This window comes from Polypterus senegalus, chromosome 10, assembly GCF_016835505.1.
Source record: "Polypterus senegalus isolate Bchr_013 chromosome 10, ASM1683550v1, whole genome shotgun sequence".
NCBI classification, from domain to species: Eukaryota; Metazoa; Chordata; class Cladistia; order Polypteriformes; family Polypteridae; genus Polypterus; species Polypterus senegalus.
In genome coordinates, this window is record NC_053163.1 from 163,570,906 (window position 1) to 163,586,083 (window position 15,178).

At 49.4% G+C, this 15,178-nt stretch overlaps 1 protein-coding gene across 1 annotated transcript in view; it reads right to left on the reverse strand.

The window, feature by feature from the left end:
* The window catches only part of tm2d1 (TM2 domain containing 1), a 45,894-nt gene that overhangs the window by 19,512 nt on the left and 11,204 nt on the right, over positions 1 to 15,178 (reverse strand). The window contains exon 5 of the mRNA XM_039767241.1: positions 2,166 to 2,239. Within this exon, the coding sequence (XP_039623175.1) occupies positions 2,166 to 2,239 (74 nt within the window). The remainder of the gene's footprint in view (positions 1 to 2,165; positions 2,240 to 15,178) is intronic.

The following is a 15,178-nucleotide window of genomic DNA, read 5'->3' on the forward strand; positions in this document are numbered from 1 at the left end:
CCTCTACGACGTCACGTGTGGCAACAGGACGAGTGTGGCGCTGGGCAGCATGCAGAAGGGCGATGCGACGTCTTACAAGTTGGCATAGTCACAATGCCCTCTCAAAACATCGACCATTTATGATAAGAGTGTGACAGGCTGGGGTTTACAAATGATTAGCTGCCCTGGCACACACTGCTGTAACACGGGCATGACGCAGAACTGCTGCAACTCTGCACACGCAGTGGCATTCGGTGACGTTATTACGATGACTCAAAGTGGATCCGTTCCAACTTCATTTAAAACTGCTACAAATCGTGACGCTGCTTCGGCAAGAAACCCTAAAGATCTCCCCATCATAAAATGGATTTGAGCAAATGTCTACCACCAGTTAAACTTTATTAATTACTTTTACTCAGTCAAACATGGGGTCCTCAGTTATCGTCTGATCTTGGACTGAAAGAAATGACACTCGGTGTCTCATCGTGGTTGGCCATAGCAGACCTTTTTTCCTTTTCTTATCATTTGTGGCATAAAAAGCACATAAAGCCAAGAGCCGATTGGTACCGCGAGCTGGCATGTGCCCACAAGAAGACAATGGCACTGCTTAGACATGCAGGGGAGTGCAGTCGGCTTCAGTCAGATGAGTTACCTCATGTGAATGGACGACAAAGTGGACTGTGAAATAAATACAGAAGAGACAGGCACCAATACAATTAATATACACTGAAATAAAAACCAAGCTTTAAAGTTACACTGACCAGAGTCCGTCACCTAAACCGACAGAGGGCCGAGACCCCCACACACTCAATCTCCCAATCAGTCATCACGTTTAGATGGTGGGGCACACGTGTATTAGTACATGATATCGAACAGAAGGGGCGACACTCATCAAGCTTTGAGTGCTGCACGGGGTGGCGAGGAGCTACATGTATAGAAACACACAGACACGCCGACATAGAAACAAATTCTGCTCCTGTCCAACATTCGCAACTCGCTGAAGGTGAAAGTGCACAGTAAAACATGTCCGCCGTATTCATTAATGGTAATGAAGCGACACTACCGCACTCTGCATCACAAAGGACACATGACTGAAAGTCACATACACCACACATCCAGCTTGTCCACCGTACCCCGAGAGCTCCTCCAGTTTTCCGTCATGTCATGGACCTCAGTCAGCTGGAGGATGACCAGTGAAACCTACCAGCAACAGACGACTGACCCCTCAGCAGAGACGTGCTGCGTTTAGTGCTGCATTCACTGGACCCTCAGACTAGCTGAACGACGGCTGCTTACCTGTGACACCATGTCGTCCTGCCAGTTACTCTACCGCTTAGCCCAGAGGGGTCGCCTCAGCCTGTCAAGTGTTACCATAGTATAATTGTTTAAAGCGTATTTCACCATAAGTGTGCCTGTGCTCCTTGTCTCCCCATGACATCACTCCTGAGGGACCACCCTTTGGCGTTATATTTGGTGGAGCCCACCAATTCGCTCCGATTCAATCATTGAAGATGACTGTTTAAATTTAAATTTGGGGTTCACTGTGGATGTTTGTTTCTGTTGGCAGATGTTACTGTGGAAATCTCTTATTATTTGTTTGTTTGTTTGTTTCCTTTACTGGAATTGCGGTGTGTGTTTTACTTTATTAGTGCACATTTTAGCCTTTTTGTTTCACATTTTACTGGTTTGTTGTTCTATATTTTGAACAGCACTTTGGTTCGTTTTTGACTTGACTAACTGGGGCCATGCAATGTAGTGCCATTGGACTGTGTGCCCCCTAGTGGCCTGACGGTGTTGCTATCTCAAGTATTTTCTCCCAAGCACTGCAGCACTCAACTGGAGGGCTCACCACAGTGGCCTGCTTGCCTTCTTTCTAGTGTGCCAGGGAGTGGTGCCCATCATCGCCCTGCAGTACCTTCCGCTACTGAATGTACATCTCTGGCTGGCATCCCATGGGCCACACAACAGCCCTCCTGCATCACATCACCAGTGTTTCTCCCTCTCTTATCCAGAGGTCTTCTGGTGGGATTAGCCTCAAGTATGGTGCCCTTACACCTGGCAGCCTCTTCTGAAGACAGACCAGGGGACTTCACAAGTGTTCATCAGGCATCACAAGACCTGACGGACAAACCGACAGAAGAAAAGACAGGACACCCTGGGCCACTGGGCACCAACAAGCAACCCACCTGCATGGAGATGAGGATGAAGTCGATCAGACTTGCAATGCCACAAAATCCAACTGTGCAAAACTTCAGCAAGCCTAAGAGGAAGAGAAAAACAATAATCTTACTCAAAGCGTAATTACCAGTCAAAGTATAATTTATTGAATTAAAAACAACAAGAACGACGAGTATCAGTCATTTACTTAACATTCAGGCGGTTGGGCAGGGTTTCAAGAATGTTTTGTTCTAATTCTTGCTGTGTGTTGAAACTGAACTGAAGTGCAGAACTTACGTTAGGTGCATGAAGGTCACAGGGCCGCCAAGTAAAAACTTGTTAGCAACGAGAAAACCGCCTGCAGAATGGCAGCCGTGAGGAGATCACAGAGTAAACGCGGGTTGGTCGAGGGGAAACCTGCGAAAACGTAAACCCCCTGCCAACACGCATGCATGCATGGCGCACCTAAAACTAGCAGGTCCGGCTGTTTGAAGCCAGTGGGGTACGACTGGCCTAATCCTCGCACAATCGGCTCACCGCTCACTCCCACCTTCATACACACTCATCATACTCTACTAGCAACGATAAAGATGGCAGGTGTTTATTTGTTACACTAAGGGGCCAGACTGGAAAGCTGTGCTCACAAACCAAAAGAAAACTGTCAATCAGTCAAAGTCAAAAAGCGATCTAACCAAAGATCACATGGATAATTAAAAGAGCAGAAAGCCTGATGCCTGTCCATCAGCAGTGACATCACAAAGGCTCCGCCTCTTGAGGTTCCACCCATAAACCACATCCTCTCATCCACTTTCCCCGGTGAGGGTCATGGCAGCAGCAGCAGGTCAGCTCAGATTTTCTTGCATAGAAGCTCTTCCAGAGGATTTCCCAAACCAACTGAGATGAATAAACGCTCTGGTCTGCTCAGTGGGATGTGCCTGAGGCAACTGTGGGGTTTGGGGGGGCTGAGCACAATTACATGATGCCCAAAACCCTCTCAACTGGCAGCAACCCTAATCTGAGGCTCTCCAGAATCGTGGAGCTTCTCACGCCATCATGGAGGGTCAACCCTGCAAAGAAACCTCATTCTTTAGGTCATTTGACCCAGCGTTCACAAACAGAGGCGAGGACAGGGATGAAGGTTGACTGGCACAGACACGACAGCTGCCACCACTCCAATCCGCTGGTCAATTTCACGCTCCCTTTGCCTATTACATGTGAACATGACTCGGAGGTACCTGAACTCCTCTTTTAGGGGCAGTTGTCCCAAAGAACCCGAGAGCACCAGGACCCCAGACCACCTCAGACTTGGCAGCAAATCACTTGAGCATGTGCCCAAAGTCTCAAATTGCCTATTGTACCCGTAAAGGAGTTCAAATTTTAAAACACTGTGGCGAGACAATTTTGTGGAAATGTCTCGTTTCAGTCATTAAGACCCCCAACCGAGCCCACTCGACACGTGTGATTGCATTTGTGGATGTCACTTGTAGAGTTCACGAAATGAAACTACATACTGCAGAAGACGAGGTCCGTGCCCAACACTCTCTGCCTTTACTCGTCGTTCTTGCACGCCATTTTGCAGCTCAGCAGGTGAGAGGGGTGGACCCCTCACATATCTGGTCAACAGGACACCCCCCATTGGACCAAACCTAAAGAACTCGGGCGCAGGTCGGGACAGAGCGGCCAGTGAGTGGTGGCATGAAGTTCAACGCTCTCTGTGATGCCAACTGCTGCTGCTGTGTCGTGCTGTGCCAGGCTCACTTTCGCTCCTCTATCTGCAGAAGGCACACATTGTTTTTATTTAATAAGAAGAAAAAAAAAAAAAAACCTATCGGAAATATATTTAATCCGCATGCCAAAACAATGCATTCCACACTGGAGCAGTATTGTGTGAAAAGGTGCCATTCGCCATAAATAACGCTGTCATTATCTCACCCCAAAGGATCATAATTTAATATGCAATAAATTAAACTTGAAAGTCAAGCATGAGCCGGCATGTTTTCTTAATTAAGCACCTGCAGGACCACAAAAGGAGGAAGTGTTTAGAAATCTGCCACGGAATGTTGGGATTGGGATTATTGTTATTAAGAAAACTGCTACATTTAAAAAGGAAGCGTCAGCCCGACTGGCAAAACAAACAAACAGTGCAGCGCACAAGCCCCCCGTGTGTCTCCTTGGGGTCCGTCCCCGATTAGGCCCGACATCATCATAAACTGCTGCCCGAGGGGGCTGGGGAGAGACTCGGGAAGAGGCGGCACAAACCTGTTATTGTGATGCCAGCCTTAAGAAATGAAACAAGCTGGAAAGGTTCACATGGTGGGCCACTTGGTGAATTGAGCCTTTGTTTTGTTTCGTTTCACTTCCTCAAAGACTGCGATGACATTTCTAGCTTTACAACAATGAGTTGGCGCACACGTTGGCAGGGCCGACGTTCTGAGGTTAAAAACCGAGCCCCGATTATCAGCACTTGTTAGTTCATTCGTGTGCTTCTCTTCATTTCCACCTTGTAAATATTTTTATCATTATGTCCGTTTATTACATTCTGGAGTCACCAACTTCTCACATGCCGCCATTTTGTGTATTTTTCGACAGCTCCGGTCACATTCAAAATGGTTGCTGTTGCAGAACTCAAGTTTCCCCACCAGAAATGACATGCGATGGGCTGCTCGATGGAGTCAGAGTGCCAAAAACAAACGAGCGGTGACAATGTGACCCGTCCTCCGACTGTGCGAGGACAGGTCAAAGGTTACCTGCACTTCTGTGACACACTGGCTGGGCTGTTCAAGCAGCGAGAGGGTGGGCTTGTGGTTTAGGGTTGAAAATGTACCAATGGTGCCATCAAGTAAGGTGCAAGCCTGGCACCTCACACTCCGACCCCCAAAGGGGGCCACGCACCCCTCCTTCAAAACACAGAGTGCTGGGTGTTAAATCGGGGCTCTCGAAATCCCGTCAGGAAACACAATTAAGAAACGCCGCGCATCGGGCGGCCCCCGGGAGTGGAGACGTCTCCGTTATTCGCTTTGGTATCAAACTCCGCATTTCAGCATTCATCCCACAGTGGTGAAGTTTCAACCCTGGTCACTCAGCTTCTCCTGCCGCTCCCCCCTCTCTGTGTAGAGCACAGCAAGCAGTGGTCCGCTTCTTAGGGGCTGGAGGGGCCAAAACTCAGTAGTGGATGAGCGCCCTGCTATTTCTGTACTGAACTCCTGGCCCAGCATTTTTGAACTCCACTGCGGTAAACAGCAGCTCCATATTTATTGTGCTGAGAGCCGTCAATGGGTTCCCCTTCAAGCCATAAAAAGCGGACCACTGCTGGCTGCTCTTGGGTCCAAATGAACAGCAGGGCGGCCATGTTAACTCCTAGAAGACAACAAGAAAAACAGACCGAGGAAGGTGAAAGAGCAACCACCGTGACCACACGTGCGAGTAAAGGTAAGAGAGTCCTCATAAAACCGCCGACTTACCACAAATAATAATAAACACACACACACACGTAACCCGCTCACCCATTTTTGGGGTCGAATTATATTTTGAGGCTGACCGATTAATCACGCGACTGGCTGCCAATGGAGTTCAGATAGGTCGTCACCGAGTAGGTAACCTCTCGTGTTCTCTGGGTAGGTGCTGTCACACAACGGCCGCGTCCAAAGATTATATCAACAGCTTCACTTGAATCTCCTTCACCAAACGTCGCGCGCTTTACTCCTCATAACACGAATTTCAAAAGCAGTTACGCCACAAACGACGCAGGGACTGCACGTCGCCAGATCAGATGGCATCTGAACGTAGCTCAGTGGCTGCAGTCGCATCTCCGACGGCTTTGGGCTGCGTAAAGATGGGCATCGGCCCTCGCTGCTTCTGTCAAAATGGAAACCCTCTAACGGCTACGCCCTTTACCTGACGAACTTACAACGCGTTGCGGCACACGTACGCCATCACGAACACCTTCTCAAAGGCTCGCGTTCAAAGTATAAACCACTGGGCGGCTGTGCCCACCATTCTGAAGACGTGTGGGGGGGCTCCGTGAAGTGTTAGTCAGTCAGGAAATACATCAGTAAGTCAAACTGTACAAAACCACGGGTGGCTGGAATACTCCATTAAAAGAAAGAGAATATTCAAACGGCTCAGTGCTGCATCAGGGTGGGCAGCGTCAGACCTGGTGGGCCGCAGGTTTGAGTTGCAACCCGAATGCTCAACTAGAACCCAATCCTTATTTAATGCTGTGGCGTCTTAGCTCTTCAATCGCCGATTTGTTTTTCTCCCCCCTTTCCAAGGATATCAGCTGAATGGCTTGAAGTCGGCCTAACACGGAGAACACTCGGCCCGTCACAGTTAACTCTCAAGTGCTTCCTTTACCAAAGAGTGCCGGATGAATCCACGTGGAGATGGACAACTGCTGGCTCCTTTGTCATTTGCATCTTATTGCTAATAAGGAGCCACAGCGATGGAGCCGTCAGAAGATGGGGACACTGTGGTCATAAAGGGATGGTCAGTGACAATACTCAGGTAGGCTGTGCCATTTAAAACAGTGAGGGCCCCCAACATTACACCACCTTGACACAAGGCAGGATGGATCCCTGCTTTCATCCAAATGTCACAGCACAAGTCGAGACCCATCAGACCAGGACACGTTTTTCAATCTTCTATTGACCAATTTTGGTGTCAGTTGCATGTTCTCAGCTGACAGGAGTGTCACGCGGTGTGGTCTCCTGCTGCTGTAGCCCACCTGCTTTAACGGTCAAGGTGTTGGGTGTTCAGAGATGATCTTCTGCACACCTCGGTCATAACGAGTGCTCATTTCAGATCCTGTTGCCTTTCTGTCAGCTCAGACCAGTCTGCCGTCATCTTCACCCAGCAGAGACCTGCTGCTCACTGGACGTTTTCCCCTTTTCAGACCACTCTCTGTATACCCCAGAGATGGCTGTGCGTGACAACCCCAGCGGATCAGCAGTTTGTGACTTACTCAGAGCAGCCAGTCTGGCACATTCAGAGTCACCACAGTCGCCCTTCTGCCCCATTCTGATGCTCGGTTAGAACTTCAACAGGTGGTCTCCACAAGGTCAACAGGCCGACATGCATGCAGTTGCTGTCACGTGATTGGCGGATTAGATGTTTGCGTTAACAAGCAGACGGTCAGGTGTACCTAATAAAGTGGCCAGTGAGCGTACTTGCTGACAATTCTGATCGTGTAACATTGAAAGCACAAAGCGTGACAACATACCTATTAATAAAAAAAGACAATACAGTCAAAATCATAGGCCTCGTTCTCGGGTAATGAACCTGTTTATGAATCAAATATCACTGTCGGGTCAAAATGACACCTTCGAGAGTCACGCGCCGCACCGTCAGGGGAATGATTCAATTCACAAATAATGCCTCGTGCTTCATTACTCGAAGGACAAGATTCAAGGAGTCATTAGAAAGAGGAGAGGGTGTCAAAATGCACAAGGAAACATCACGCATGCGCTGCAGCACGACTCGCACGTTCTTTACAATCGAGTCATCTGTGCCTGCAAACCAACGCGTATGAGGGTCGTTCAAGACCCCCAAGTCGTTCAATCACGGCGTTGTGGCAGTGCATGCAAACGAGGGAGGTGGGCGTCCACAGACAAGATTGAGGCTGGAATGTGAAGACTCTCAAACACACAGGCGGGGGGCGCACCAGGGTTCAAACGCCATTCCGAGACCCTCGGCCCGCCCGTAAGGCTGCAGCGGTCACTGTGTGAAGCACAATGAGCAGTCGGAGAGATGGGACTCAAACCGAGACACCTCCAGTAATTCTGCTCTCCACCGAGGCCTGTGCTTTTCTGTTGGACTAACGGGGACGCAGAGTCACAGAAGCGTCAAGCAATCTGCCTCGCTGTGCCCTCTGAACCAGCATCTGGGACAATTTGAACACCTGATGCGAGTTATGGCGGCAGGTCACGCCACTTCTAATCATCCACAATAAATCGGAGCTGAGAGAAAGTGGCGGCGAGTACTCGTAATTAGCAGTAAGTGACATGTCACGTAACGATCATCGCCCCGGGGAAGCCAAACAAAAGTCCAGATGTGATGCATTCGACACTGGCCACCCGGAGACCACGCACTTTCAAGATGGTCTGCAGCGCCTTGCTACGTGTCCTGCCGTGAACTAATGACGTACCTTGGCTGGGTGCCGTCGGTGGAGCCCACGACCTCAAAAGAACGCCACGCGTCCGTGTGTAGACTTGCTGGACCCCAGCATCTGTGAAAAAGTATTTGCCCCCTGCCTGATACCCTCTATTTCTGTGCACCTACCAGTTATAGGAGGCCTCAGCACACGGGCACGGGAGAATGGCAGCATGCTGGGCAGACTCTGAACAAGCGTCAACACCACGACAATGACGATGGCTACCTTTGTGCTTAACTAGTGTTTCACTGGAATGGCGGCATCTGTAACGGTACCACAGGAAACCAAAATGTTAAACTTGAATCCCAAGTAAAAAAGAAAGTGTAAACCAAGAACAGAACTGGAAACCTGAGGGGAAAAAACTTCAACAAAAATGTAAAGAGACGCAAAAAAAAATCAAAAACAGATGCTTCCCTTTGCCTCGAGAATTTTTTTCCTCAATAGAATTCATATTTGCATTTATTAATTTACTGAACATTGTTTCAAGTACGTTAAAATCTTTTGCATCTTCTCGTGACACCATCTTGGATTTCGATGGGTGCCGTCATTTTAGATTATCGCATATTGTACTGGCGCTTGCTACAGTTACATTTATTTGCGTAGCTGGCACTTTTATCCAAAGCGACTTACAAAAGAGCTCAACGTAATCCTACTGGTAACACCACAGCAGTGCTAGATGAGCTGCACAGCGAGTGACGTCACGGGGTCGAGGACAGCCAAGGTTAGGGTGGGCATGTCCTGGTTATCCGAGTTTGTGCTGCAGCGAGTTTGGTTTGAAGCTCCACTTAGGTTACCATTGTGGGCTACGAGACAGACTGGACTGGTCTCTATGGCGCTCCTTTTCATTGTCCTTCACTAAAAGGACCCCCTACTCCCACCTCGGCCTGCACAGACAGAAACGAAGGAAGTCGAGGGAGGGAGGAGACCCCTCAGGCCGTACGGCACACCGGCGAGGCTTCACCTGGAGTCCTGTGTGCAGTTTTAGTCCAGAGCAGAACTACAGAGAGAGTGAGGTGGTCACCTGACTGAGGTAGACAGCAGCAGGCCAATGGGGCGTGAGGTGTATACAGCGGCAGCACATGTCAAGGACCGAGCGGGTTAGAAAATGACTGAAATGAAGACCGGAAAAAGAAGAGCAAAGACACCGATTCAGGACAACGAAGGACGAGTGAAGGAGATAAAGGCGTTTACAGTTCAAAGAATTTCTTCAAGCACAGAACAGGGGGCGCCAGTGACTGAGCAGTGAGCTTGGACGGAGGGGCATTGGGGACCTTCCAAATCTCGACTTGCTGTTCCTTCAGAGAATGAATGAGCCCGTCGGGTGGAGAAGGGCCTGTTGTAATGTACAGTAGGAGCACAGACACGCCATTTACACGCCTAGCGGCAGCCCATTACTGACTGCTCTGACCGTCGCGCCCAGGTGGGCCACGTCTTGACATGTCTGACGACACGCTGATGAAGGTGAAGTCCATCATCGTGCTTGTGCTGAATGGAAACTCCATAAACCGCCGTGCACTGTGTGGAAAAATACAAAACAGCTTGATCAATGTGGTGTACGTGACAAGGGGCATGAAGACCCTGGGGCATGAAGACCCAAAGTAAGCGTGCCAAGTGCTACTTCTTGTTTTAAGGTTACTACACAAAAAACCGCAAGTGTGGACTCATCGAGCCCCAAACTAAGGAAACTAACAGATGTATCCCACCTGTAGATGTCTGGTAGTGCGGATTCAGGCTAATGTTTTGAAAGACAAAGGCCCTATAAAAGATTTGGGACACCGACCCCTCGGGGCAGACGAAGGGCAGGGGTCCTAGGACTGTGCTTCTCTCTCATTTTACCTTTGCCTGGTGTGTATCAGTAAAAGATTTTTATTAACTTTAATTATATCTCTCTGTCTTCAGTCACAAGAAACGACACCATAGAAAAAGTGTCCACGACTGCGGATCTGTCACCGGCCGAACCGTCCATTGGTTTGTAGCCATTCATTAATCATCGGCTTCTTCCTAAGGGTGTCAGGGTGCAGTCCTGTTGTGACGGCTGAAGTGTGGGTGCGCCACACACACACACACACACACACACACAAGGCCTCTGCTAACTCTTACTTCTGTAATGCATTCTCCACTCTTCTTCTTCCTCCTCCTCCTTCTCAAGGCCCCACCACTTGTGCCCTCGTGTTTCACACCGATGCCGTCCACCACCAGCACCTACCTAATAACAGGGAGATGTCCCATTTGTAGGCGCGCCGCCTCATACTTTACGCCATTTAAAGACACAACTTTTCAAAGGCAGAACACACACACACACTTTACAAACCAGGAGAATTCTGAAGACGCAGAGCCTTCCTCCTGGCACGGAGAGGCCTTGTACTACATAAAGGAACAAAGAAGAAGGCCGGCCGTGTCACTCTGAGACTAAACAGGGAAGGCAGCATTAGTCACACGTCACGTCGAGAGGGCGAGGGGGGGTGACGACTGCTTTTCATCATTTTCAGCCCATGTGCCGCTCAATGTGATTTCAATTGTCGGGACATTAAGTACACCATCTTGGCAGGACTTGTCCTCCTCACGTCAGGAGGAATGGTGGGGACGGCCTGGTGTCACCCTACAGCCCGTCAGCATGTCACCACCTTCAAAGTCGTCGCTGCCGCTTCGTCCTCGTTTGTGTTTCTGTCGAGGCGCAGGTTGAACTTTACACTGGGCAGAGCCGGCACCACAGAGATACCCCCGAGAGTGGCAGTCGAGACGTCTGGCACAGCGAGACCAGCTCAGAGTTAAGGAAGTCATCGCAGATTCAACACGTTTCACCAGATCTTACATCCCGAGATTAAGGAACGCTTACAGCACGCTAGCTGACGTACATTCTGAGAAACATTAAAGTGCTATTCTACAATTACAAAAAAAGAACAATGAGAACAAACAGGGGTACCCAGGGTGGGGGGGCAACAACCGAGCCGAGGAGCAAAATGTAGCCGGTGGTGCCCAACTGGGCAATCTGTGCAAAATATGGCAGAGAGCGACTCAATGGTGAGAGATCAGAACCGGAAAGGCGCAGTGAGGAGCAGAAATGGACGAAGACCCGAAAGACACCAACACACCTTCTGGTTATTCATTTGAAATCCGCAAACTTGGACAATCAAGGGAGGCTGACGAGAACTGCGACTTTACCGTTAGCAAACGCTACACAAACTGGAATAAGCAGACATGGCCAAGCAGGAGGATGCACAATACGTGAAGCAACTTTAATTCAAGCGGACGCAAACACACGTGTGTCTGGAGCAGCTTAGTGGACGCCAGCATCATACAAGGCAAACACATCTGAAGAAGAAGAAGAAGAAGTACAACACCACCACAAACACACTTGATATACAGCATCAGATCTGAACTCTGCACTCCCATGATGCTCTGCACTTGACATCACTTTGGACATCAGACGACAGAACACGTTTTTCTTATCGCAGTGCTCAAGTCTTCGTCATCGGCCACAGTTTCAAATGGACGTGAATCGGGTTGAAGCTCATCACCAACAGATCCGTTAGCCAGAACGCCCGCCCAAATCACTCAACCAAAACCGGAAGCCAGAAACACTGATACAGCCTTTAGTTTTGAACCACCGACAAGTGCACAGCGCCAGCCTTCGGAACACTGGGTGCTTCTGGACCCCCGTCTACAACAACATGGCAACCATAAAGACCAAACTGTAAAAAGGGCAGCGCCTGTGAAAACCAACACGGCGTTCCAGAATAACGATAGAAGATGAGGCTGAAATAAACAAAAAAAAAGGAACCAAATTTGTTCTTCACACACAGCTGAGAAAATCCCAAAATAAAAAAAGAGAAAATATAAATGAACCTAACGGGCAAGATGAGGGAGACCCAGGCTCTAAAAACTGGGCCCACTTGTTCTGCCACCCAAACGTCTTTCAAGGAGTCTGACAAGTTCACGGCGCTCACTCCTTCAAGAAGTCACAGGATTTCCCAGAAGAAAACCCGAACTCAGGCCTCGCCAGCCTCTGTGATAAGAGGGAGACGCAGGAAACCACAGGCATCCAAGAGTAACGTCAGCACAAAGAAACCCCAGGATGAACCCCAACAGCTTTGGACCAACGACAGACCAGTCAGAAGTTTAACTAGGCCTGCCATCCCCTCGGAGAGCTGCGGCTATTGAATTGTGCGCCTGACCAGAATCTCAAATCCTGGGACGAGACGCGACTTTCTCAGAGAGACACTTTCACGTCCCGCGAGACGAGACTTTGTGCCAAGAGTAGAAGACAAAGTAGTGTTGGTGCGATACACAGGAGAGCAGGTCAGAGGTAATGGAATTAGGAAAATTCAAAAGTCTCAAAAAATGATAGTAAAGATCACATTAGCGCGAACAAACGGAAATTACTCGGTGAAATAACGGAACAGCGAAAAGAGAACAAATGTATTGTTCGGATTTAAACTTTAAGGAGGAGACTCATAGATCGTCTAATTCGTGTTGCCATCAGGGAAGAGTGGCGTTTCTACCCAATGAAGAGGCGTATCTGCGAGAATTAAAAGATTTGTTATTTATTTAGTGAAAGTGAAATCCACATACGCGAGCGGCAGAGACGTGAAGTGGCTGGCACGTAGCGCAGGACGGAGGGTTGGCGAGCGAAGCCCCCTAGTTCTCAAGATGAACGTCCAGTCTTCTGTTCTGCAGCAGGGCGACGAGTCAAAAGACAAAAGCAAGTCAGAGGCTCTGGAGTGGCCGAGTCAAAGTCCTGAGGGGACCGAAACGAACCGACCAATGCGTCTGAAATAAAGAGAAGAGGAAGGAAGGAGTGGGCCAAAAAAAAATCCGCAGCTGCAACAGGAATGACCGAAATCAAATCGAGAAAGCGTTTTGTTGTGATTACCGCTGCTAAAGGTGCAGCAACTGAGCACTGAAGCTACAGGGGCATTTACTTTTTCACACTTTGCTCCCTGGATAATGAAAGTCCCGATTTAAAAACCGTAGTGTGTGTTCACTCGTCGTGTGGACATTAGAAGGGGCACAGAACAAGATGATGCAGACTGGCACTGCACCGTGGCACGTAACCCAAAGCCCTGGCCATTCACATGGGCACACGTGGGGCTTTACCAATGGCCTGACAGAGGTGGGGGGGCACATGAAACAGAGATCTGTTGAACTCTGAGAGGGCAAGATGGGCAAAGAGACTTCTGACAAACCTGCCAAACAACTGTGGGTGCAGTGGGCTGAGCTGGTGAATCTGAAGCACTACACTACAAATCTCATCAACAAATCAAGTGTCGATGTTGCCAGACATCAGACTCCTACCGAGTGAGCACAAGCTGGCTGTGCCCACTTATGGCAGAATCTGGACATCCTGGTGAAGGCCAGCAGAGTACAATGAGCCGTGAGGTGGCAGCCCAGGACACCCGTCCAGCAAGCACCCACCCCAGTAAAACAATAAAAGCTCCGAGGTGGCAATCGGAAGGTAAACGCCACTCCGTTGGGCCCTTACCCTGCCACTGCTCCATCCTGTGTGCGACGCTAATCTGCAAGCAGCTTACGGGGCACACTTGAGAGCTGGTGGCAGGATTGGCACACCAGCCACTGCAGTCGCATCCCATTCCGGGAGTCTGTCGTGAGGTAATCAGCGTGCCCTCCTCCTCTAAAAACATCAGGTCACCAACTTTTAAATTTACTGCCAACCTCCGAGTGACAGCCTGCTCATTATGTAAATTGGAGTAAACTTCAATTAATAACCCAATGCCTGGCGCTGGTAGAGGGGCGTGGGAGGGCATGACAGGTAGGCGCAGATTTCAACTTCAAAACCTTTGATGTGTCGACATCTGCTGGCCAGATGGCTCCAGTGTGTGTGCGAGACTAGAGAGCAGCGAGCGCCGTGGAGCCCCTCGTACACGCCATGTGACGCAGCCAAGACACCACATCTGCGATGAACAAGGGGGCGGAGATGGAGACAGCCAGGCGCTCACATGACACCCGACGCATGGGGTTAACGGGGGTCAGGAGGTGACGATGCGACAACATACTGTAAAAAGGTCACCCGAGGGTCACAAGTTTGCTTTTTCTAGTTGGTCTCGATGGCCGAGCGGGTCGTGCGTGTTTCGTTCTGGTTGCGTTACCATGACGCCTCGACCTCCCAGTTTCGACCCCTGTCCTTCTCACTCTCACCAGTACCACTGGTCCGACACTGGTAGCCACGCACTTCATTCGACTAATCCACCACTCCTGTCACTCAGACATAAAAGTCTTTCGCTCGGAGTGCAGTGTTGCTCCAGTGCAGGCCTCATCCACGGCCTATGGGCGTTTTCGCTTTCATTCTTTTTTAAGTTTCATTTTCAACTTTCAATTTCCCCTTAAATTATTTTTTTAAATGTTACTGGCTTTGATTTGATTATAGATTTTGTTGACTGATAATTTTGTATTCATGAATAAGTCACGCCATCGCCGTCTGAATTACAGAAGAGAGAATCACAGGAGGAGTTTACTGAAGCGCAGGACAACAATCCGGAAACCAAACGAGACCTCCAGCTTGAAGTGCACAGAAAACCAAAGGAAGGGAAGGAAGAAGAGCCGCAGCCCCCCTACCAGGGCACACAGAGCAGGGCAGGGCACCACAAAGGCTACCAGGCCTCAAAAGGCAGCGGCCCACTAGGCCTCCTGATGGGAATCCCACTGAACATCAGTCGAGACCACCAAACCGGAGAGGACTGGGCGACCAGCCCACCGAGAGCCGCAGAAAAAGCTCGACGGCAGTGATGGCGTCCAAAGGCAGGCTATGAAATATCCGATGAAGGACACAAGGCTTTCGTCTGCGCCATTTTATCATTCAAAAGAAAAAAATCCAAATCCAAAGCAAACTTTCTACTCCATTAAATGTCAAAGAATGAATGGCGGACAGCAAAAATA